Source organism: Anneissia japonica, unplaced genomic scaffold, assembly GCF_011630105.1.
Source record: "Anneissia japonica isolate Jap-2015-1 unplaced genomic scaffold, ASM1163010v1 scaffold11151_len745516_cov174, whole genome shotgun sequence".
Taxonomy (NCBI): domain Eukaryota; kingdom Metazoa; phylum Echinodermata; class Crinoidea; order Comatulida; family Comatulidae; genus Anneissia; species Anneissia japonica.
Genome location: NW_022744950.1, coordinates 379,190 through 406,553, shown reverse-complemented (window position 1 = coordinate 406,553; position 27,364 = coordinate 379,190). Strand labels below are relative to the sequence as shown.

The 27,364-nt window shown below is 32.5% G+C and overlaps 1 protein-coding gene across 4 annotated transcripts in view; it reads left to right on the top strand.

Moving 5' to 3' along the window:
* Positions 1–26,652, top strand: part of LOC117119742 (ralBP1-associated Eps domain-containing protein 1-like) — a 35,927-nt gene extending 9,275 nt beyond the window's left edge. Inside the window, exons 5-21 of one of the 4 annotated variants that reach the window (XM_033264599.1) lie at positions 1,759–1,843; positions 3,426–3,537; positions 5,072–5,483; positions 5,924–5,987; positions 6,205–6,368; positions 8,161–8,291; positions 9,534–9,629; positions 11,270–11,369; positions 12,047–12,178; positions 16,136–16,199; positions 16,732–16,746; positions 19,926–20,485; positions 21,595–21,659; positions 22,005–22,247; positions 22,953–23,048; positions 23,510–23,643; positions 24,334–26,652. In XM_033264599.1, coding sequence (XP_033120490.1) covers positions 1,759–1,843; positions 3,426–3,537; positions 5,072–5,483; positions 5,924–5,987; positions 6,205–6,368; positions 8,161–8,291; positions 9,534–9,629; positions 11,270–11,369; positions 12,047–12,178; positions 16,136–16,199; positions 16,732–16,746; positions 19,926–20,485; positions 21,595–21,659; positions 22,005–22,247; positions 22,953–23,048; positions 23,510–23,643; positions 24,334–24,508 — 2,648 coding nt within the window. In that variant the 3' untranslated portion in view covers positions 24,509–26,652. The remainder of the gene's footprint in view (positions 1–1,758; positions 1,844–3,425; positions 3,538–5,071; positions 5,484–5,923; positions 5,988–6,204; positions 6,369–8,160; positions 8,292–9,533; positions 9,630–11,269; positions 11,370–12,046; positions 12,179–16,135; positions 16,200–16,731; positions 16,747–19,925; positions 20,486–21,594; positions 21,660–22,004; positions 22,248–22,952; positions 23,049–23,509; positions 23,644–24,333) is intronic. The other 3 variants (XM_033264601.1, XM_033264600.1, XM_033264602.1) reach the window with 3 other exon arrangements.
* Positions 26,653–27,364: the final 712 nt, after the last annotated feature.

The following is a 27,364-nucleotide window of genomic DNA, read 5'->3' as shown; positions in this document are numbered from 1 at the left end:
AAGTGTACTATTAAATTTAAGGATTTTCTTGTCAGTAAACCAAAAAAAAAATGCTTGTGCAAAGTGTTTATACAAAGGCTATCGAAACAGTATTGTTTATGTATTTCTCAATGGCGAGAAAAACATTTTCTAGTGCTAATATGGAGCTGAAAGCTAAATATAACTAACATTAATATTCATGCAAAGACTACAAGAACAATCTTGTTTTTTGCATTTCGTAATGGTGAGAAAAACATTTTTCAGTTGTAATTTTCAGCTAAAAGCTAAAGATAACTACCTTTTATATTTATACAAAACTACAAAAGCAATATTATTTAAATGCACTTCTCAGTGGTGAGGAAAACCATTTCTAGTGCTAATATTTAGCTCAAAGCTAACTATAAATAGCTTTGATATTCATGCAAAGACTAAAAGAACAATCTTGTTTTTGCATTTCTTAATGGTGAGATTTTCTAGTTCTAATTTTCAGCTAAAAGCTAAAGATAACTATTTTTTATATTTATACAAAAGTTATAAATGCAATATTGTATAAATGAATTGCTCAATGGCAAGAAAAACATTTTCTGGTGCTACTATTTACTGTAGCTCAAAGCTAAATATAACTAGCTTTGATAGGCATGCAGACTACAAAAACCATGTAGTTTATGCCTTCTCAATGGTGAGGAAGATATTTTCTAGTTGTAATTTCCAGCTAAAATCTGAAAATAACTGCCTTTTTATATCTATACAAAAAATATAATTTACAATATTGTTTAAATGCATTTCTCAATGGCGCGAAAAACATATTCTATTGCTACTATTTAGCTCAAAACTAAATGTTACTACTATAGCAGTGTTCATGCGGACTATATTGACAATCTAGTTTATGCATTCTCAATGGCGAGAAAAAAGTTTTCTAGAACTACAGTAATTTTTAGCTGAAAGATTAAAATATAATATATAGTGCTTTAATTCAAGTTATTTATGTTAATGAATTGAAATTGTTCAAGTTTAACTCAATATGTACTGTACTGTACTGTATATCTTTATGGAAATACAAATCTGGTAGAAACATTATATTGCATAAGATTTAGCAGTGCATGATATACATATATATCTACATATGACATTATTATATAGCCCAGCTTAAGATGTCCTATTAAGCAGTAAGGTCATATAATACCCATGGGAAGCAACATTAAAGCCAAATGCTTTTCTGCTATTTGGTTACCTATTTGCTTGGTGCACTACTGAATATAATATGACAATTGTTTGTTACTGTAGAGAATAAACAAATATAAAGGCAGCTAAGAATATAAAGCATTGTGTACTTAGATACTGTATTAGTTTTTTTTATTATGCTCTTCATGTATGCTGTGATTAGGTAACTGTGAAAACAGTTTCGATATACAGTAATATAATTAATAAGTGTTTGTTTTTAGATAATCATGCTCTACATTTATTATTTCTACTGTGCGGAGTTAGGGAAAATGTGAACACAGTTACATTTTATATATTATGTTTATTTGTATACTATTAATAGAATTATCTATCTGTTATTTTATACTGTAAGTATAGGTTGGACAAATATGAAAACAGATACAGTATATTTTATTCAATATATTGTGTTTATATTTCGATTATTGATATCATGCGATACCTTTGTTATTTGATACTGTATGCAAGGATTATTTTAATGTACTGTACTGTATATACTGTATTGTGTCTATTTCTAGATATTAATATGTTGTATCATGTTCTACCTTTTTGTTTATTTAGAAATGAGACAGATGGAATTTGTCAATCCAGCGTTTATGGACCACACTACAGAATTTGAAGCCCCAGCAGATAAATCACAGAACAGGTGCTTAAATATTTACTTAGTGACTAATTTCATTGATTAATTTAATATAAATTAGGAAGTAATATTTTACCATAATAAATATACCAGCATTTAAAATGTGTGATGTAATCTATGTTTAATAGACCTAAAATTATAATTTCATTTTCATTTATATTTATTTGAAATTGTAATTTTAATTTATTTATTTATTTATTTGAAATTGTAATTTTAGGTCTATTAAACATAGATTACATCACAGAAATTGTAATTTTAGGTCTATTAAACATAGATTACATCACAACAACAGCTTAGAAGTATCCATAGGGGTAAACTAAAACAATGAAGAGGGTTAAAAACAGTACCTTGAGGAGAAAGTTGTATCGCTAAGGGGAAACTTAAACGGCGATAAGGCGAAATCATAGACAAAAGAGTTTCTCCTTAAGAGAATAAAGGAAGTATATATATATATATATATATATATATATATATAAAATACCCACTCGTTACAAGCATCATTACATTTATGTGAATTATTTAAATGCTTAAATGTATTTGAATTTTTGTCCGTTTTGAAATGTTTGTTAAGGCGTGTTTTGAAATGGTGACCAGTTTCGCTTATATAGGAAGCATTACAGCTTCCGCAAGAAAAATTTGTACATTACGCCCGAACAAACATCAATGGGAAGAGGATCCTTAACTGAAAACAAATATTGATTTTAAATGATGTCAAAATTAACTTGATATCTAAATCAGCACAGTTGAGATAGATGACACTCAGACACTCCACAGCGTTCAACCAGCCATTGCCAGCGCAAGCGCCTCTGTTCCAATACCAGTATCCTTTGAAATTGTGTTGGGATAAGTTAGTGGTCTACACTCTCTCAATGAACATGGCAACTTCCATAGCAGAATTTCAGAAATCATCTGATGCTCATCCCTGAGGCAGTGTCCAGCGAAGCAAGTGCATCTGTTAGCCATGATAGTTGAGATTGGCAGGATTCTTCCATAGATATCTGATTTAGTTGGATGGATTCTCTGTGATAATCTTGAACCCGCCTGAGTACAATGACAGCAGATGAAACAAATATCGGACAATAAAAACAGAAAAATTGGACAGCTCAACGAGATCTACCAAGATAACAAGAACGTTTTTGTAAATCACTGGGAAGGCTATTCCAAAGCCTAGGTAAAGCAATTATTAGACAGAAGTACATAAAGCCAAAAGGAACCACCAGATAAACAGAAATTATGACCATGGAGATATTGTTGTAGGAGTACTGTTTTAAAGATTAATTGAACAAAGTGTGATGGAAAATGTGCAAAAAAAAAAAAAATCTCTTTCTAACCAGCAACCAATGAAGTTGCCAAAGAAGTATAATACCACTATGAAATCATAAAATGAAAATCATCTTCTTTGACAGGATTTAAAAAAAAACAACAATACAGTAGAAACACAATTAGGTTAATCCCTAGACCATTAAAGTTATTCAAAACTTAGTGTATGGGATTTATTGTACACTGTATCACTACTGCACCAGCATTTTTACCAAAGTTTTTTTTTTTGTTGTCATGATAACAACTGCTTGTTTTATTTCTATTGTAGGCAACCAGGGCAGTTTGGTGGCTTACCAGCACCTCCGAGTAAAAGTCATGTAAGAAATGCAAGTAGCGGAGGCCTACCTGGCATGCTACAGACAAGGATACCTGCTGCAACAGTTAGTACTTTGTTTTATAATTTATTGGTCGCCATCAATTACAAATTGAAAAGAAAGTTCAAAGTACAAGGTCAAAGTTACAGATATTAAATATTTTACTCTCGAGCATAAAAGAAAATACTCGAATAGCTCCTAGATTTCAGCAAAGATCTTATAATTACAAGATAGCGTTCTCTGCGATTTCTGCGTGTAAATTCTGTAATAATGCAGTGTAGGACGGTCTCTTGCAATTGCAATTACTCTTGAACTTTGACATCTATGATCTTTGTGCAAATTCTGGAACAACCTCCATAGTAACAGCTAGGATGCCTTCTGTCAATTACAATTACTTTCTATTGTTTTTTGCGTGAATTGGACGCTTCTATCTGTTACACGCCAACTGTGGAGAACGCTATCTTATTATTGTAAGATCATTGGTTTTCAGGCAACACTCAAGAAAACAATGTGCCTGAATACAATGTGTGATTCCATTATTTCCTTGAGGGTATGCTGCAGTTTTGCCCATCATACACGGCCTGCTTATTGTTGGTATTCAGGCACAGGGCAGGGGTATGCACTCTATGGAGGGACTGCTCTAGTTATAAAATGCTAATGTATTTTATTATTTTTGGATTTCTTATCTGCTGTGTATGAGGCCCAAATGAGAACATATATAAATAAGTTAATCGATTAGATTAAATAATTAATTTAGATTAATTAGAAATCATTTCTTTAATGTGAAATTTGTTAACTTGGTGCTTAGGTGCTCATTCACAATATTTAATGCAGTATGAAACAAAACAATATGAATCTTTTCATATGCCTACAGTAACGATGAGATTCTAGTGGCCCTAACGGCCACCCATACATAAAGGATCTATTAATCAATCAGCCAAGTGATTCTAGTGGCCCTAACAGCCGCCCGTACAAAAAAAGTTCTGTTAATCAATCAATCAATCCGCAGGGTACTACACCTAGGACTCCTCATCGGAGCTAAAAAAAAAAATGATTGTATCCCCACATGTATGCTTGTGAGTCAAGTGTGTGCATTTTGTGAGTCTGGGTGTGTATTTATGGTTTGAATTTGGTGGGAAGGGGGTTTGGATTGGTGGGTGGTGTCGCATGCATGTCCTGGGCCCTGTATGTACCTTTCATTTGCTCTGAAGTTCCAATTGTCTTGTTCCTTTGTTTTCTTGTTTCCAGACTTGGTTTTTTGCGTAATTTGTAGCTTTTTCATGTGATTTGCACTTTTTTTTTATGTTGTAATTGAGTTTTGTTCATTATTTAACCTTTTGATATCAAGTATAATTTTCGTGAAAGTAATCAGTTTCTGTTTGTACATTTCTGTGATAGTTTTGTGTTTTTAATTTTTTTTTTGTAAGTCTTGTAATTTTTATATTAATATACTTTCAACTGTGATGAACTGTTTTATGTATATTTTTGCTGTGAATAAAGATATCAAGATGATAATGAATTTATTTTCTATATTATAATTTATTACACACAGATAGTTTATAGTGAAGCAAATGTATTTTGTTTTGCTTTCTCCTTGTAGGGCTCTGGCTCAAACGAAAATTCACCATCCACCACACCGCCTTTGCTAGAGGAAACCAAGGTAGTATCACCCCGTAGCAAGACCATGGACCGGATGCCAAGTGTCCCCGCACCGGCCCACTGTGCTAGGAAGGTAGTTGACCGCCAAGCTAGCTTCCCTGTAAGACCAGAAGGGGGCTGGGCAAACTTTTCCCACCCACCTGTGGCTGCCGACAATATTGTATCAGCTGAGGGTATCCTCCCGGCAAAGGTGGACAACAGTCAAAATGTCATCTCTGAAATTTCCGACGGCATAAAAGACGCGGGTGAACAAAATGGACAAGAGAATGTGTGGCAGATATCAGATGAACAAAGGCAATATTATTCGGATCAATTCAGAACCCTTCAGCCAGATCTATCTGGTTTAATCCAAGGTAACTCATACATTAGTGTATATATATAATAAAAAAGCTGAGAGAACACTATTTACCCGTTGATTAAAATGTTAAACCAATTGAATTGGTAAAGTAGATCAAGTTCAAATGTAAAATTAAATAATTTTTTATTTATCTCTTTGCTTCATAAATATATAACTTGTTATTAATGTATAAACTTCACTATTTACTTCACTTAGGCCCTCCAACATAGTGTCGGAGGCCTCACTTTTTTCTGTACAAGGATTGGCCAATGAGCAATCCAGCTATTATAGTAGAGATCAGTGACCTCCTCCATATTCTTTCTCAACCAATTTTCCTTCCAGAGTAATGGTTAACATAGTCTTATTTTTTTTCTGAAAAAAATTGTTTACAAAGAATATAAATTTGAGAACCTTTAGATTGTTTCATCATCTTACACAAGCAACTTTATTTTACAGGAGCTGAAGCCAAACAATTTTTTGAAAAATCGAAATTACCCACAACAGAGCTTTCTAAAATATGGTAAGTTCCAAATATTTTCTATAAAAATTAACATTTATTACTTTTTTTTTTTTACAATCATTTTCCTCCAAAATTATAGCTGCTTTCTTGCATTTTAAAAATTCAATTTTTTTTTTTTTTTTATTCATTTAGTATTTTAAAGCTCTTTCTAAAATAGTTTTTCTTATTAATGGTACACTGACTGGTTGCTATCACTGCTAAATTATTTTTTTTGTAGGCAACTTTCAGATGTAAACAAAGATGGCGCCCTCTGCCTAGAAGAATTTTGCACTGCAATGCATTTGTCCGTTTTGAGGAAACACAAGTATGAGTTACCTGACAAACTACCTCCGTGCTTAGTTCCAAAAATGGACGAAGGCTTAGTAGAGGATGTAGAGGAAGGTAACAGTAGTGTTTATTATTCAAATATATAAAAGAATTATTAAAAAGGCAATATTATCATAACTATTATTACTATATTAATTATTGTTATTATTTTATTATTATTTTTATTTTATTATTATTATTATTATTATTGTTATTATTATTATTATTATTATTATTATCATTATTATATTCTTATCAGTTAATTGTTTAATGCTTTTTGTTATATTGTATTTGCTATATTCAGCCATGAAATTTTCCTTTAGTGGGATGAATAAAGTCTCTTTGTATTCTTCTTTAATTTACTTTCAAGAACAATATATTTTCCCCATCAAAATTTATATCCAAGACTCTGATTACAGTTTGGATGCTTAGATTTATTCGATGTAAACACCAAGGATAGCCCACGAAGGTCTAGAAGAAGGCTTATTTCCAGTGGGGTCCTTCTGGTGGTGATTGGCAGTACAGTGCACCAGGAGACAATCCCCTATTCTTTTCCGAAAAGTGTACTGCATTGTTTAACGTGCACATGGGCCATAAATGCAAACGGGACCAATGGCTTAAACATCTCATCCGAAAGATGGTGTACTATTGTAACTTGTATTTCAGCGCTCCAGCTGAAACACAAGGAGAGGCAGCGATGGGAATTGAACTAGGGAACTAGATAGCAATAGCAGTATGGAAGTGACTCATTACTTGTTGTATTGCATTGATGTAACTCACCCTTGTGTACCTGTGCCTTATGATTGGCAGCGATATCGTACATGACTGTGTCTTAGATCTAGACTTGTCCATTGTCAGAATTTACTATCCAACACTTTCTGGATGTACAGGAGTGATATATTTACAGTCCTTGGCCAATGTGCTTACATATATAACCTGGGAATAAGATTCTGAACAATCCAACTTTAAAACAGGACCTTCCAAGAAAATAATATTTAATTCTTTTCAATTTGTTCATTCATTCTGATGGTATATTTTATTAAAACTTCAAAACAAGCATACAAATAGAAACAATACAAAGGTTAAAAAATAATTGCCAAATGTAACATTGCAGTAATAAGGACTAAATTGCGTTATATTAACAAACAACAACAATTCATATTAAAAATACTAATACTTAAAAAGGCAAAAATTCACTGGACAATAAAAAACATTCATTAATAGAAAAATAAAAATGTGAAAATCATTATAATTATTAAAATTGTAATTGCAATCATTCATTAATTTAATTATTTATTTATAAAAAAACAAAAAAACACAAACATAAGAAAAATTTGATATTGCACAAGCGCAAAAAAAACGGAAAGAAATTTGGTTTGCAATAAAATACAAATAAAGGAAACATCCAAATGTGATCATTATTATTTTATTAGTGTAATCTAAGAATAACAGATTTATGAAATTTCCTTGGGCAACTTTATAATCGGCAGCATAGGAACTTCCTTGTTTTTCGACAATATCCTAAGACTGAGCTACATATCCTGTATTTCTATCGTTTCCTTGTAATCTTAAATTAGAAGGAGTGGTTTCATGGAAGTATATATAATGTGCACTGCTCTCAACAGTACTACTGCAAGTAGGAGGCTAAATTATGTTCAAAATGTTTACATCTAACAGAGGCCTAAATGATGGGTCATTCTGAACAGTACATGCTGAGAGAGATTTAACAAGTCTTTTATTGTGTTTTTCACTTTGTGTTTAATAACTCTCCGGTTGATTTTTCATTTTCATTATGTAGAAGTTTTATTCATCTGCATTATGGGACCTAGTGAGTAGATTACTGAAAATTATTGTCTTTTTTTTTTAGTTGAAGTTGTAAAGAGCGTAGCAACAACAAAAAAAGTTGCACCTGCACCCCCTGATGTTACTAATAGGAGCGTGACCCCTCCTGGTTTGGGTGTAGATTCATCCCCCAAGTCAAGAATGAAAGCAGGAGAGGTAAATATTAGTTTGATTAATGTTTTGTTTTTATACTTTGTTGTTTGTAGTTTCAATAATGGGTTTTTGGGTAGCAGATTATTACACCTGGTTTCAAAATTCAAATTTGCAATGGATGGAAAACTAATATTCAAATTAGGCATGGAATTGATTAATATGCAAATTTTTCGTATGAGACATTTTGATATTCATGTTATCATTAGGAAAGAATTTGTTATACCTTGTTTAGCAAACCTGTTGCCCTCAAATATTGATAATTTCGAATAAAAATAAATTTTTTTTTTTGGCTAATTAGCGTACATGCCACCACGGAAAAATAGAAATTTCAGAAAAAAATAGTTTTTCTATATTTTTATTACGCCTACCTGTGCCTTGGATTTTTCAAAGAATAAGACGTATATTTATTCCTAAGCATTTAAGTTTAACCATCCCCTGACAATCTTTTAAAAAATAAGTTTGCGAAACAAGGTATGAATAAAAAAAAAATGGCTCACCTTTTATTCTTATGAATATTTTTATTAGTTCTTGTGCATAGAGTATTCTGTTTCTTAGGAATTGTACAATACCCATGCTATGTGTATGCATGTGTACACTGCATAAGATTTAATAAATGCTGGCTTCAAAAAAGCTGCTCTGCGCCAAATATGGTTACGTTTTTTTTAAACAGGGCTTTTGAATAACCATTGCAGTGATTATTAGATCTATTTTATTTCAAATAAACGTCACACCACTTCATTGAGAGTACACACCCAAAATGGTTTTTACCATCAGTATACCATTAAATAACCAATATCTCATAGTATAAATACTTACGTTTATATTAGATATTTTAGTTCTTAGAATAATTACATTGCATTTTTTCATACTAATTGCTGTTATTATTTTTAAAATAATTAATTATAAAAAGACATTCATAAAAATATTATTGTTAATAAAAAATGTTATTGTTAAATTTCCAATTGGTTTTGATGTTCATGATTATTGTTTGTTGTTATTAGTGTTACTATTTTTGTCCAAATTTTTGTTATTGTTATAGTTGGTTTGTCATATCATTGCCATCATGATTATTATTATTATTATTATGAATTTTTTTCAATAAGGCAAGCCCAAATGCTTACTTAATTTCCGCTTTTAGCAGAATCACTCAACATGAATTTCATATGCACGGCGTAAACAGTAACAGGTTTTATTTTGTTATGATTTTGGCTATATCTTTGCATTTATTTGTTTTACATTGCACAGAATTGGGCCAAGTTTTCTGACTCACCATTCCCCGGACCTTCACCTTCTACGGAAGGACCTGCCAACTTTGATTTTGCTTCTATCTCGCCAGATCCAGTAAGCACAAATCAAAATAATAATATGCTTATTAATAATTTTTATATTAACGTTGTAAATGTAAATAGTATTACTCTATACATTTGCTTTATTAGTAATTTTTTATTTCAGTTTCAACAAATTTTTAAATAATACAAATTACTATTAATATTAAATTTAATATTCATTGCCCTAAAAATACATTATTTTAACTTTTTTTTTCCAGCATGCCTTGCTAAGTGAAAAAAATGTTTCATTTTCATTGTGGTCAAACTTTCATAAAATAAATTTCTTGGTTTAATTAATATTATTTAAAATTATGTTAATGGTTTTGTTTTATTTTTAGTAGTTTGTTTATGTTTTATACTTTTTTAAGTCCTGTCCAGACTACCAAATTTTCTTTGACCAAAAAACTATGATATGTCCATATATAGTCATGATGTGTCTATATATGGTCATGATGTGCTTATATAGTCATGATATGCCCATATATAGTCATGATGTGCCCATATATAGTCATGATGTGCCCATATATGGTCATGATATGATGTCATCATGACCATATTTAGGCATTTCACATGTTATTGTCAAATAAAATTTAAGTGTGAACAGGGCATTAGCAAATAGCATGTGGTAGAAATCATTTATGTACGTTTCTATATTTGAATATCATTAGTAATGTTATATATGAACACCTCACTGTTGATTTTATGACTGCGTAAGGGGTCGTTCACAATTATCAACTTTTTCACAAGTGTACAGACAGTACTCTTTTTCGGTACCCCTCCCTCCCCTCTGAAAGTGTACAAAAAGATGTTGATTTTGCAAAACCATTCTCCATTTTTTTTTGTGAAGTCAACAAATGCAATGTATTTGGTTGCTTAAAAATGAATTATATCCATGGTTACATTATAATTTTACCATTATTTTGCATATTATATGTTGAGTGCATATGTAAGAGTGTCCAAATTTGTTTATCCCCTCTCCCCCTAGCGTACTGTTTGTAAACTTGTGAAAATTTTGTTAATGTTGAAAAATGACCGCTAAGTCATATTTTCCTAGGTGCTAGCATGCTATGCTTTTAAGGAAAAAAAAGTGTTTTTTGCCCAAAGACTGAGTGCAAAGTTTTCATAAATATTTATTGCTTTGCAATATGCTGTCGTTGGACTTTAATCTAACTCTTGACATCACAAAAACTTCTTGGGAATGTGTTAAGACGCCAGCTAATTTGTGGGCTTGAATCTTACCAGAATCACTAGCAATTTGATTTTTAAATAAACGTGTTTATTCATGTCTGGCAAAAACACCTGCATTTTAATGTCATTGTGATGCAGATTTCTGTTGTTTATTCCTGTAAATCTCAGCTTCTAGCCTTTACTAAGTTCTGTCCACTCTATCAAGTTTTATGTGATCAGTACATGTGATTTGCCCATATATGGTGTGATATGACATCATCATGCCCATATATCGTGTGATATGATATCACCATGCTTATAAAAGGGCAAATCAGAGATGTTTATCACGGAAAATTTAATATGGTGGACACAGTTTAAGTGCAACTACCTATTAGTTTATTTGTACAATTGATTACTTGTTATTATTATTTCTATCTTGGTTTAATACTACAAATGTTGAAATTTGTGTTTCCTTCTTTGTTTTAGGAAAGTAAGATTGTTCAACCAATACCATTGAAATTGGCCCCTGATGGCCAGACATGTGCTATCTTGCCATCTGATCCCCCCAGGGATCGGAAATATTCAGGTAAGTGTTGTAAACATTTTATGGTAAATTTTGTTTAAGCATTCTTGTACACAGTTGAATGAATTCTAAATATATACTGTCAAGGGGACCAGTGACACTAACAAGAGAGATTTTATTCTAGACCGTTGACTGAGGCTTCGTCGGCCCCTTGGCTCTGACCCCTCCGTCAGACACATCGGACCTCTTATCGGCAAATTTTTGACATCACTGCTGCAGATGACCCATGTCTCCCGGAAGCCGGGAAGGCCTCTCACCTAAAGGAAAACAACCCATCTCCCACATATTCACGATATTTTCATGTTTTTACTACTGTATTGTCAATTGTCGTCTGGAAGTCAGTACCGATGCACAGGAAAATGCAATTAGATATGTTAAGAAGAAAGCTCCATTAAATAGATCTCCCAGTGTGGATTCTTTCAACTTGGGACCCCTGTAGTGTCTACGTTGATCACTTTAGGCCGTTTTCCAGTAGACAAATTTTGCCTATACGCATGCCCAGCTTAGTTTTCATCACAAAATTCTCAAATGCGCATGTGTAATTTTCGATTCGCGCGAATAAATTCACCTAGTGGAAAACGGCCTTTAAACTTCACTTTCAGTTATTGGCAGGTCAATTTTACTATTAGATTAGATTGTAAAAGTATAGAAATTTGAATTCATCTCTATTTGTTGTTTAGATCCAGGATCTGTTACCACACCTGATGATGAGGAGCATTTAATACCAGCCAAACAGAGGTCGTCCACCTTGCCAGACTCAGCCGGTAACACGCCAGCAAGAATAGCGCCACCACCACCAGTTGAAAGAAAAGGTAACTATTGATTTTATAGGGTGCATCATCTTTTATGATGGGTCATGTGATAGTCACTAAAATGCACACGTAATTATACAGGAATTATGGAGTTTCTTCAATTCTTGAAAGTGTGTTTTTTTAGGAAATATCTTGGAGCCCTATATCAAGGGCCTTGTTTGACCTTGAGTCAGAAGTTAAGCTGATCAAACTAATGATTGTTAATAAAATAGGTGTAGTTTCTTTTTTTTTTTTTTTTTTTGTAGTTTTTTTTTTTAGTTCATTATTAGTAGCTTGGTGAAATTAATCATGTTATCTTTACACCTGGAGTGGGATTTTTTTGCAAGTGAAGCAAGTAAACAGAATTTTGCTTCAGCCTTCAGCAGGTTTCATGGACTAAGTATTGGCTGGGTTCAGAAGATGTTGACCTTTGTTTACTAATTTACTTTTGTTATTTAAATGATAGTTGATTATTATTCAAGATAAAAATAACAGTTAATAGAAGATTGATTGTTGATTTTGTGTGTCTATTTCCCAATTAATAATATTTTTTTCTTTTCAAATTTCTGTATGGTTTTCCTGTACCTCTCATTTCACTAGAAGTACAGTATCCAAAATATCACCATTTTTTTTGTTTTGTTTAACATTACTAGAAATTCAAATTCCAGTATTCTTACTTTCTACTTCATTACATATTTGGAGGCTGGCAAAGTTGGTGATAACATGCAAGCAACCCCTTCATTTAGCAGCAATCTTGCAATCGTATTATTTGATCCATGATTTAATACTCTTTTTTTGTATTTTGCTACAGAATAAATTTTGTCTTATTATGACTTAACAACATAAATAGCCTAATGCTTTTTTTTTTCTTTGAATCAGATATTTTTCTTAATGTCTTTCCTCTTTTTCTCGATTTACAGGTAGTAAATTTGTTAACATGCTTATTCGTTTATTACTTTTTTATTCATGTTAATGTTCACATTGCTTTTATATTTCTACAGCTGATCGTAAAGTGTCCTTGACTTTTTCCTTAATATATTTAAAAGCTAGCAACTTGGCTGTAGGGTTTGCCTCAATAATCTTTTAGGATTTTGACAATACAAGAACATATGTTGGCTTGCATTTAGTGTGTACGCAATTTCCTAACATTATATTTAAACATTTTTGAAAATGTATAAAAAAAAAGTGTATATGGTGAAACGCATGTGTGTACAGTTAAACTTGTGTAAGTTGAATCCAAAATGGCATTGAAAAATTGTTTGACTAAGATAAAATTCGACTTACAGATGGTTATTTAAGTAAAAACACAACAATTTGGCATGTAAAATAAGATCAACTTAGAAATTATTCGAGTCAGGCAAAGTCGACTTAGGCAAGTTTAATTGTAGTCATTTTGGTTTCATATTCAACATTTGTAAGCAGTTGAGGACATGGATAACTTGGGTACTTTGCATGGTAAGCAGTACTGTACTGTATGAATGCTTATACCATGGACCTTTACGATGGGTATAGTGAGGCTAGACCAACATGAACTGAAATAGTGCAATGGTATTATCAAGGTAATTCAACAGAAGGACGCACATCTCCGCTCTCGAACTCCGCTCGTGCGTAGAGTCCTTTGATCTTTACTGTGGCATCGACAATCCGATACTAGTTGTGAGTACAGCCGTCAATTATTAGTCTCTGCGTGCCATTCGTTTTATGGTGTTAGTTTTTATTTAATTAATTTTGGGTACTTCGCAATGCCTGTTACATCTGATTTTTTTTTACCGCGAACTTGTTAAATGCTTCTATAAACTGCAATTTGATTTGTGAAAATTGACCAAGAAAATGAAAAGTTATAGCAATTTAAAATTTACAAATTTTATAAAATTTCTTGTTCTTATGTAACATTAATCCGTCATTTTGACAATGTTGGCATTAGGTGCCGAAAACAAACATTTGAGTATATACAGAACATTTATTAATTTTTTCTGCAAAGTGAGTCTCATGAACGACAATTCACCACAATTTTGGTAAAATTAATGTTGAAATGAAGAATATATTTCAGACTAATGTTAGTGCAAAATTATCATTAGGCCTTTGTAATCACCGCATGATGCGCGATTATCATGGCAACTAACACGCGCGTGGGTAATTTGTCACGTACGCTAACGGTTTATGGTCTGGTTGCTATGGTTTTTGTGACGTTCAGCGTGTAGGGACGCACGTGCGCCTAGAATGTCGATGCCAGAGTTATAACCTTTGATGTCCCGATATGTGCGTCCTTCTGTTGAATTGCCTTGGTATTATGTAGTACAAAACTCAGCCATTTCTGATTGGCTAACATGTATGAATTCGAAGGCCTGCTCTTTTCATTTGTGGTGAGCATTAGTATAGCAATATCATCTCCCAACTTATGTTGACTGCTCTGGTGGTTTAATATCTAGCAATTTGATACAACAGGGTTGTAGCTGTAGAAAACTAAACGTGGGTGGTAGACATTTTAAAGGTGGGTGGGTGATAACATTGGCAAAATAATAAGAGTGAATTTTAAGGATGGCAAGAGGTTAATAAAGGAGGGCGGAGGGCCATGAAATTAACTTTTAGACCGGATGGAAAACTTCCAAGTCTGGGTTGCTCCACCCACCGTAACTACATCTCTGTACCACAATTACAAAAAATGTGTTGACTTTTGTACAGAAGTGAATCAACATTGGTTTAAAGAAATGTTTTGTTGGTAGTACAGTAATAGTATATATATTTAAATGGGATATATTTTTAAGATCTGTGTACATATAAATGAAATAGCCTTAATAAACTATTTCATAAAGTTTTTTGTATGTCAGACTCCAACAGATGATATTTGATCAGACTCAGCATGTTCAACTTCAGACAAGATTTGTTTGAGCAGATATGTATGAAACAGCCATACACTATTTATTTCAACAAAATGTGATCAAATATTTTGTATCTGACAGATAAAAATATAGTAGATTATGTTTGTAATACACTTATTTATAGTTTTATGTGACAAATTTATGTGACTTGTCCATATGAGAATGATGATGTCATATTGAACCCATATATGGGCATGGTGATATTATATTGAACCCTTATATGGGCATGAAGATGTCATATTGAACCCATATATGGGCATGATGATGTCTTATTGAATCCTTTTATGGGTGTGATAATGTCATATTGAACCCATATATGAGCATGGTGATATATTGAACCCTTATATGGGCATGATGATGTCATATTGAACCCTTATTTGGGCATGATAATGTCATTTTGAACCCTTATATGGGCGTGATGATGTCATTGAACCCATATATTGGCATGATGATGTCATATTAAACCAATATATTGGCATGATGATGTCATATTGAACCCATATTAGTATGATGATGTCATATTGAACCCATATATGGCCATGATGATGTCATATTGAACCCTTATATGGGTATGATGTCATTGAACCCTTATATGGACATGATGATATGGTGTCATATTGAATCCATATATGGGTATGATGGTGTCATATTGCAGTATATGGGAAATCATAGGTATTTGTCACTTAAGTTTAATTGTGTGAGCAGAGCTTTAGACTTTTGTGATCAATCGTCTTTAGTTTAGTAGATGGCTGGAGCTAGATTTAACTTAGGGTAGTACAGTTTGTGTAGTACTAGTTACCATGTATGCTGATCTCACTTTTGAATACCAGTAACATATTCATCGTGATAGTTTAATATTATAGGAACTGTTTATGTTAGTATGCATGCTGTAGAATAGTTGCAGTGTTATCCTATTCTAAATAAACTAATCAACTATAAGTTATTAATTATGTAGGGTAAAACATGGAATAAAAATAATAAAACCAATTAATAGTAATTTGTAACTAATTAATATAAGTAATACTAGTAGCAGAGTGCACATTAGCATGACCTTGTTTTGTAGTATGTGTGTTGACCCTATTAACCTTTGAACTTGCAGCCTCAGCACCCACAATTGACCTAGGAGATAATGCTAAAGGCCTCATCTCTCGTCACAGGCCTAGGTAAATCCTCCTTCACGTTTTTGCATGAAACTTATGTTCAAGTTATTACACTATGATTACTATCTGTATTTATAAATGAGGTTTGTTAATTTAATATCAATCAACAATAATATAATCATTATAGAATATACACATACCCAGCCAACTCATAATTTATAGTTTATTCAATGTCTAAAAACATCAAATTTGGTACACATACCAACATTTAAAAATATTTATATACTATCTACACATTTATATACTATCTACATATATTTATACATATACACACTTTTTATTGATTTAAATATTGTAAATTATAATTGATCTTATTACTTTTATTATTAACATTGTTAATGTTGAACAAAAAGTAATAATGCTACTATAATATAATAATCATAATTATCACATTTAGATACCATAATTAATAGTGTTCACAATTCTCAATATTAATAATTGCTATTCATTTTTACAGTTTTTAATTGATTTTATTTGAGTGTTTTGTTTTGTTTCCTTTTTTGATTTGTTTTATTAATTTTATCTCCTCACTTAGACGAGGCTTACAAAGGTATGTTACTGTCTGCCCTCTTGGCATTGTCAGTTTCTCTAATGTTGTAGTAATATTTTGCTTTTGGGAAATAATTCACTCCAAAACTGATGAAGAATACATTGGGAAAATTTAAAAATTCAAAGGTGTGTTGACACTATAACGTTTTCTGTGACAAATACCCATATTTATTCCAAAAAAAACGTCCCGCTTTGAATAAACGCCCCATCTCTCCCCCCCCCCCATCCCACCTTGAATAAATTCCCCCTCTAGAGCCTCATTTGACATAAGCCACTCCCTTGAATAAATACCAGGAGTTTTTTTTTCCTTGAATAAACTCCCAAATATGACTAAACAAATGGAAGCAGCATCATTCTCAACACATTCTATTCATGTTTTACTCCAGTAGAATTACATTTTTTGTAACCGGGTTGGGATCAGTAAGTCTTCATCATGTAATGGCACATTTTAACAGTGTAATATGTGTTGTACAGTAGTTTCACATTTACAGTGAAATTAAGAGGTGTATATTTGAGTATATGCATATCCATTTTACACCTCCTTTGAAGTAATTCCCCTTCAGAAATCCTTCTCAACAATAAACGCCCTGGGTCATTTATTCAAATAAACACGGTGTGTGTGACGTGATATCATGCTAATTAACCATCAGTTGTTCTGACTGAATTTATGTATCAAATCAGTTAGCCAGTGAACCAATCAGTGCCCATATAACAAAATATTAAAAAAATCAAAATTAATGTTTAAAAGCACCAAAATATTTAAAGAAAATAAATAGTTTCTTATATTTTTTTTTGTTAAAATGAATAATTATTAGATTGATAAGAATTTTGGAAATCTTAAATTTTTCAATAAATAATTTATTTAGAGTTTTCTTATTATTTTGGGATCAAATCATAAAAATTGAGTGAACATTTTGGCAATAATTATCATCAGTTTTGGAGTATTGGTGTACAGTGAGAGAATTTCATTGGTTGATTTAGGTTTGTGCATTCAAAATAGCAATGGCCTTTTAATTATTGCCTCTTTTTTATTGTGTGCAGTTCAAGTTCTGATTCTACTAATGATTTATATTTCCTGTTCGACTGTGTAGTATTTTTGTTTTGTTTTGTGGAATAGGACTCCATATCTCAAATGGCCATTTACTACTAGTTGTTTCTGTTTACGTTCACAAAGTTTCTCTTTCAATGTATTGTCTACCATATAACAAAATGTTCAACCATCTCATACTTCCTCAAATTGTCTCAGCTTTTGAATGATGACAACAGCAGCATACTTAAGCTAAGCACACACTGGCTTTTACGACTGTGGTATGAATGTAAGTCTACGAATCCATCTCTTTCTGCTCTTTGTGAACACTAGACAAGGCAACATCGTCTGTTAATAGACCTTTCCGGAGTGTCAATCAAACTTAACGACTGACTAATCAGAACAGCGATAGGGATACGCGCGCGTCTCACAAACACACGTGTTGTCCCACAAACGCACATGTTTGCGTATGTTTTAACACTGTCGCCTTGTGGGAACTTAGCAACAATATCCAAGGGGCGGGGCTTAGTGGAAAGGTCCATTGTCAAAGGCAGACTATGCGGATTGCCATTTAAAATAATTTGTTGCGTGCATCTCTTCACATTGCTCACTCCTCCTCGGCGACGAGGGCATGTCCCCATACTGCGGGTTGGTGCTGGCTTGGAGTTCTTCTTTTTCTTTTCTTTTTTTTCAATTACATCCTCTCACTTGTTTTGCACATAGAGACTCTTGTATTTGTGCAATATAAATGAATAACCTTTAACCTTTCATGTCGCGCTCTCCATAGAATCATGCATACACTCAGTTGTCACTACAGTGTGTGATCAGCTTAACATACAGTATATGCATTTAAACCGCATAATGCTGTTGACTGACAAGTTGGCAAATCTTAAAAAGCTGTTCCAGTTTTAAGGAAATTGTATAATTTGTTTAATTTTGATTTTCTGCTTAATTTTTATGTTATCTGCCTTATTATTTTGTGAGTGTTTTCAATGTGTTCCTAGTGTGTAGTCTACTAAATACCTACTAACCAACTCAAATGAAATATTCATTAGAAATCCAAACTCTTGAAAATATTAAGAAGAAAATGAATTGTTTATGAAGCTACCAAATTTAATAAAATGTAGAATAACTGTGAAAATTAATAATAATAATAATGATTCTGGAACCTTGCCACAAGATGCTTTTGCCACCACTTAGGCACCACTAGCATATAATAATTCCTGTGACTTTTACCAAAACCAGTCACATAATTTATGAATTAATAACAGTGTTAAAAAGCATGGTTTAAGAAAATCAGCAACCTGTAAGATATTACATTAATTGGTCCAAGTAAAATCTGAAAAGATGTTTGAGTGGCGCAAAAGTTTTTTTTATATTAAGCAAGTATTTTTGGACATCACCTTTTGGAAGTAAAGTAAATTTTATGATTTACGTAGCCTTTATTTCTATAAATAAAAATACAAGACAAAATAGATAAAATACAGTTCATAAGAAATATAGAAAAAGGTCACTGCAGGAAGTATTGCCCAATTTTCTTTAAAATGTTTTGCCTTTTAAATTATGAAGTTATGTACTTAAAGGTAAACATAAAAATAAAATTACTGATGAATAACATTAAAAAAGTTATAGATACTATAACCTTTTTTACTAGTTTCTTTAAAGCAGGTAGTATAATTATGTACCTGTTTTAAGTGCTTTCTCATTGAAGATCAATCAAATTTATAAATGTTTTTAGGTTTAATTTAGTAATAGTCAATGTCATTATACTGTATTGTGTTAGAATAGCAACTTTTTTTAATTAACTTATTAGCATTTCAAATAGAAGCATAATTAATTTATAGCTCATTAACTGCATGAATGTGTATTTAGGCATAATACTATATACTGTATATTCTATAGTATTAATATTTTTGTAATAATAAATGTTATATAAATCTAAATATGTAGTTGCATGTCACAGAATTTAGTTTCTTGATAAACTATTGTAATTGTATAATCCTCAAGAATAATACATATGCTGTTTGTGCTTAGTATACTAATTTTAGTATTAATAGTGTATTATTACAGTATATAACTATATAAAACTCATGTTTAATATAATTTCATTAGATAAATGTTGTCTAAATGAAACTTTGCAACCAACTCCACAGGTCTTATTCGAGTGGAGGAATACGAACCAAACACATTCAACAACCAGCTGCCATTGCGTACTTGAAGAGGGCCAAATTCCAACAAAAACGTTACGATATGAATAGACAATCTTGGGAAGGTGCTCTAGATATTGAGTCGCAAATAGATTCCCAGTCCATAAATAATGTTACGGATAACAACACAAGTGGGGAAGCCCATGCTGAGTCTGCTTTTACTGACTCAAATTCCAATGTTGAAACTAGACCAGACCCTAAGCAAGAACCTAGGCCCGATCCACCTCGGCCACACCCTAATCACGATTTTAGGCCAAATCCTAGGACAGAACCTAGTTCTCAATTGCCACGTTCAGATCCCGTCCCTGTCCCTACAGAAATCGCCAGTCACAATCCTCAAAAGATGGCAGCTCATTCCCAGCAGCCTACAATACCCCCGGTACCACCTAAAGCTGCCCCTGTAAAGGTGCCCCCTCGAGTGACAACAGACTCCCAGATTCGTAAGCAGAACAAGCCAGGCCTTGTTAGGTCTGCAACTGTAGGTCATAGCGCTAGACCCAGTCATGGTAAGATCATATTCTCACTCATTCGTATAATAAGTTTTTTTTTTTTCATGTTTTGAGGTTTGGGGTTGAAACAAGTGAATAACAACATTTTAAGTTTTCAGTAAACACACAGTTCAAGAAAATCGTAATTATCGATATGCATATTGCGAGAATCATTTGTAGCATTCTCTACTTCTGGATCTCTGGGCTTTTGGGTGACATGCATACTTCTCGTATATGGTGTTTTAGGCTTATTTATATCAACGATTAACCGCTGGATTTCTCTCTGTTAATTATCATTCAGAGAACTTGTTACTGTGTCATAAAAAGTCGTACAAATAGCCATCATGCGCAAATGCTTATACTAATAGTAATCAGAGAAGGTGTGTATTCAAGTCAAATTGAGTATGGTTAAATGACAGTACCACTTAACATGAGATTTGACTAAATTTAATTGTGAAGTTAGGATACAAAAAATACTGTTCTTTAGAGGTTAAGGTGTTGAGGCCAATTTCATTAAGATATATATTGTCTTCTTGTGTATAATATGTTGACATTCATTGCAATGTTAGATTTTTAAAAACAATTGATTTATATTTTATAAATATATTTTGTGTAGATGTTCTTATTGTTTGCTGTTTGTATTCTGATTAATAACTGTTCAGTTTCTAAAATGAACCAAAGGTTTACGGAATATTAAATGTATCAAGTTTGTAAACGTTTTGAATTTACATGATAAATGGTATATTCTTATTCAGGATCACTGGTGTATGGTCTCTTTATGTTTGCATTTCAATTCTATAGTTCAAACATATTGACAACAATTGTGTACTGGAAATATAGATATTTTACGGTGAATTGCACATAGAGCGGAAGTTCAACACCAGAGTAGAATGTGTATTTTATCAACATATATATTGTTAACATAATGTTAAAATGTGGGAATAGAAACATTAATTAAAAGTTTCATGCTTGTTTTGTGGATATATGATAATATGATAATCATATGTTATTTTTATTCATTCTCTAATTTTTTCCCCGATCCAAGTTTCAGATTTGTTTTACAGCATATATATAAGTGTTGGATAAAATAGACATCGTTTGAGTATCATTCTTTTCTTTTCAATTAGGTAAGTCAGCCAGTACTGGAGATGCGGTAATGTCCCCACCACAGATACCCCCTAGGCCAACAGAGGTAAGCAAAACAAGTATATGAGAATGGACCTTTACGGAATGACTATCAAACTTAACTGACCAATCAGAATAGTACATGCTTGTTTCATATCTGAGGGGCGGTGCTTAGTGGAAAGGGTCATCATTCTTCTTGTCTCATATAATGATACACCTCTCCCATAAAATCTCCAAAAAAAATCTCTTTGAACCAATTAAAAATGTATGATCCACTGAAAAATAGCAAAAAAAATCAATTTCAAAATTAACTTGCTTGAGTAGCTGTTGTTTAACTCTGTATTCATCCAGTACATTTAATAGCAGTAAAAATATCTCTAATTCAAACATTGATTTTTTTTCTGTTCTTTAGAACAAGAAGAATTCTATCTCAAGTCGAAATAGTTCAAGTTTGTATTCATCCAGTGACTACAACAGCAGTAATTCATCTGATGAAGATAACAATGAAGAGGAGCAAGATGATTATGATGAGGAGAAAGGGGAACCAAAGTCATTGCACAATTTTGCAGACTTCAGTCGATTTGATAATGAAACGACTGACACGTCTAAACACAATAAATACACCAAATCAATGTCACTGGATTATAGGCTGATGGTATGCTTTTTCATAATTATTTGTTTTTAAATTAAAACAGGTAATACTTAAGAGACTAATCTTATGTTGAAACACTTGCACCTCATCAAAATTTTGTTACTGACTACATTTTGTACTTATATTACCTGTTGGCCTTACAGTATTCATGTTCGTGCATTGCCTGTTATAACTGTTAGTTTAGACTTGATTTACATGTCTTCAGTCTTAATCCTAAAGCCTGAGAATTTATTCGCGCAAATCAAAAGCAAATGCGTAGGAACCGGTGCTTTCGATTCGCACGAATAAATTTGCCTAGTGGAAAACAGCGTTAAGGATAACATGTATAAGTCAATACTTTGAGGAGCCATAGGGGTTGGAGCTTATCCCCAGTTTTAGTAACGCGAAGTAGATGAGAGTGTCATAGCCCCAGAATGTGAGACTGTTCCATCAAAGGCTAGATCCAGCAATTAGCAGGTACCCATTGATACAGCTTGGTGGACTGAAGCAATGTCAAATGTCTTGCTCAAGGACGCAAGCGAAATGCACAATGAGGGATTGAAACCCCGACTTTGAGGTTAAGGAATCAAACAGGTTCCACTCCACCAAATTGCTTCTGCCGGATATCATGTGACCGGCTCTCAAGCTATGGATTCCGTATATTGCTGGGTATTACCGATATATACAGAAGTTTTTGAATAATCCTAATGTTTATTCTTCTTTGTAAAGGGTCGTCAACAAAAGATTCAAGACCATGCATTTCCACCGGTACCGCCACCAAGACCAGTAATAACTGAAATAAGAGACGCACTGCAAGGCAATAAGGTTAATTTTATTGCTTATTTATAATTTTTACCATCACTGGCACTAAAAATTATAGTGTGGTTTTGCACAATATATCATATAATATATATTTGATATATCAAGACACCAATGTCCGGACAGCTACTCAGAATGGCGTACTATACATCACTGCTTTATTCAACACATGACATTACAGTTTCTACACGTGGTATTCAAATTCGGTTATCAACTCAAACTGTGACATACCAACAATACTACATTCAACCAAGTATATACAACACTATAGACAAGTATCAAAATGTATAAACCCAAAAATATTCACAGTGACTCTGTCTTTAGCGTCCCTTACCACGACCCACATAGCCCATGACCAAGGGCTGCTTTCAGATTTTGTTTTTTAGGATGGGATATCATACTTAACCTGTTATATAATACTTATACTGTGCTATTTATATATGGTTGTATTTATGTTTTTTCCACAGCCACAAACTATAGACACACCACCACACAAGGAACGGCATGCATCAGGGGATGATCTGCTGTCAACGAAGACAGAGGATTATGCAAAAGAGAGGACGAGGCACCAATCTGCTCCTCTGCCTTTACATGTTCAAGAGTAAGCTTCATTTATCATATAATTTCTTTGATTGTTGTATTGCTGCTGAATAACAAAATTTTAAAATTCCACTAAAATTGTGATCTCAAGTATACCGGGCCGTATGCCGGGCACTTACTGCGTCGTACGACAGTCATACTACCGTCCGCCAATGAATCTAATTCCGCTCCCTGTGAACGCTAGAGGATGCGACACTCTGCTGATTGTCTGTGGCCGTCTGAACGGATTGTCGTTAAAAACGATCCATTGTGCGCATTTCATGGTGTTGCGTTCTCAATGGAATCGGGGCTGGTAGTGCCCGGCTTAAGAGGGATCATGGGGAAGAGTCATGCATGTCCTCACTTCCAACTAAGTAGAAACCTTGCAGTCAAGTAGTTACAATCATCTTAATATTACCTCATCCATCAACTTGCCATCACATCCTCCTCCCCTTAATCATCTCCCCCACTTGAATACTGATATGGCACTCTCAGATGGGAAATTGTAGGTCTCGGTGACCAATCCATAACCACCTTATAGAAGGCTAAATCAAATCCGTAATCGTGAGCAAAGGGGCAATATGTGTTATGCCATGAAAAAATTGTCAAGAATGGCAATTGAATTCCTGTAGACATGTCACCCTGTGATAGAATATCAGTTATGTAACTAATTAAAATTTGTTATTGGTTTTTTTTTCCCCTCAAAATCCAGTTTTAAAAGCTCTAGCCGGAAAAGTATCCAAGAGAGGATTAGGAAAGTAAAAGAAGAAAACACGAAACTGTCACGGTTAAACATCGAACTGCAGCAGGAGCTCAAAGAACTTACGCAAGACAGAATAGATTTGGAGATACAAATAAACAAATTAAAACCTTTCTCAACAAGTTAGCAATCATAAGAAAATTGGGAAGAGATTATTTCTTAACACGATCCAGGGTAAATCAAAGATATAGGGTCTTGTTTTTAGCACAATTTATTCTCTGTTAGTCTTTCGCTGTAAAAAAAATCCATGTACCGAGTGAGAATGCGGAAGCAGTGGTTGAGCCTAAAGTGGTGTAATATGACTGGTTGAATTTACTGGAGTTGTTTAAGGCCTGTAACACTTAGTATTTTCGTATTAAGTAGGTATATTTGTCAGTGCTTTTCTCAAGAAGTTTCTGATGGTTATCTGTAAGCAATAAGCATATTACTGCAATTATCCCCAGTTACAGAAATCCTAGCCCCTTACATCCTGGTTCTTTTGTGATCTGTTATTTGTAGGAGGAGCAGTTTAAGCAAGCATGAGGTTTATTAACTGCTCCTTGATTCCCTTATTTTAGTGGCTGAATAAATGTTGGATTAAAAAAACAGCACAGTCCAAATATTTCAAAAACAAAGAAATTACAATCAAATCTACGTCGGTGGTCTATGAATTACTTCAAATGAAAAATGACTAAATTACTTTGAAAAAAAAAACCAATTAATAGTGATGTTTATATACAAGGATAGCATATATTTTAAAATATTAAAATAAATAGAATTTTTCATATACATAAATTTTCAAATCACTATGTTTCTTTTCATTACAGTATATTCTGACAATTTATATATGAATAACATGTAAAAAACATATCCTTAAATTGAAGCACTTGAAACCAATCTTCTGTCATATTTGAAAATCTACATTTTTTTTAAATGACTGATATTGCATTGTGGGATTGAAATGGGTATTTGAGCAAGTATCCCAGGGTGCTTAGTTTGAAGATAGGATTGCACATAGTAAATATGCCGCATACATATTCATATATTCATACATATTCATATGTTGTTCCATACTCCATACCTCATTAGGTGATGACATTGACAGAAAACCTATAACTGCACTATTCTGTGATCTGTTCAGTTTTATCAATCTTAAAGCCACTGTCTCATGACTTGTCATTATTTTTGGTTAATCTGCTTTCAAACTTCGTCCTGTGGTAGACGTTTAGAAGTGTGCAAGATCCTTTAGATCCTTAACAGTTTATATTTACACAACATATGAAACATTCCCTAAAAGCATCAGTTTTCTTGCATCCTTTTACTAACAAATATTTGTTCGTGAAAATAGAACAATCTGAACCAATACTAGTCTGTCAGAATTTAGTAAAACACAGACTATTTTAGTAATACACTACTACTATGTACACTAGTGTTATTGAATATAGATTTTTATTACACTGTTTTTCTTTATGGGACAACATAAAACCCTCACCATAAAACTGTCATTGTAAATTGGTTTTCATTAGGACATTAATACTCTGTGTATATTAGTTTGTGTTATTGTGTACACAACTTTAGTTCATCTATATCTATATTACAAGTGTATTTATTTCAAAGCTTGCAGGCATTACTGTATAGAGAACAATGTAGATATCAATTAATATTAATAGTATTATTATTGTCATTATCATCATCATAGTTTTAATAAATTCCCATTCATTGGAATATTAATATCAATGCATTGATGTTATTATTTAGAAAGTTCGAATTCAAGACTATCCCAAAACTGCATAATTATAGTTGAAGGAACATTATTAATATTGTAGTTGATAAAATTTATTCACATTATTTTCCCATAAATTCAGATATATTTTATAGTTTCAATAGTGAATTATACATTTTTTATTTGATATTTAAATATCCACATAACCCATGTAGAATTTAATATTAATGTATTACTGGTAAACATGATCAATAATCTCTTATTTTATCAAACCTGTTTACCAAATGAGGTAATACAAATTCATCAGAGTTGTGACCTTTTAGTTAATGAATTATGCATACTGGTTTATTAATGTCTTATGAATATTCATGATGGTGGATTATAGTATTTTTACTTCTTAATGTATTGATACTATGGTTATATAGTACTTCAGTTTTTCATTGCTTTCATTAATAAGTACAGACACTATAATTACATGAACATATTTAGTTATTATTGTGATTATTATTATTAGTAGTAGTAGTGTTATTGTTGATCATAATTATTATACTTGTTGATTTTTACAATTTAGTGGTCAGTATCACTGCTATTATTTTTTGTTTTTATATTTTTATATAATACAAAAATCAATATTTTGATCGAAAATACCAAAGCGCTATCCACACTATCACATTTTATTTGACAAAAGCACAAGACATGCCTGAATATGGTAATGATGACATCACATCATGACCTTATACAGACATCCTTGGAATGATGTGCTGACAAAAAAAAAAAACATTTTCTAGCCCTTAGTAACAGGGCCCCTCTTTCTATTTGTTTATTGTGCAGTGCTGTATCCATGATTTTGGAGGCATGTTCTGTATATATTCTATAGTCATAATGTATAGGTTTTCTTGATTTGATTGTATTCCATATATACTGGAACCATTAGTTTATGACCCTTAATTTTACTATTTGGAATTTAGTTATTTTGCTTTATTTTCTTTTATGATAATTTTACTTGCTGTCGGTTTATATCTGTTGCCAAGAACCTATGTTTGATCTGTGTATGTCTTAACAATTTCCATCCAATTAAATTTACCATATGAAGGTTTGTAGCAGATAGTTTCAAAATAAATATATATTTAATAGACAAAATCCACAATAAAAATTTATTTTACTTAGCTTTTCAATGGCGTGTTATGTGGAGAAGACTGAATGACTTGGAAAGATAACTGAACACACAATAAAGACAATATTGCAGTCTAGAGGGAACTATGCTATGATCCAGCATACACG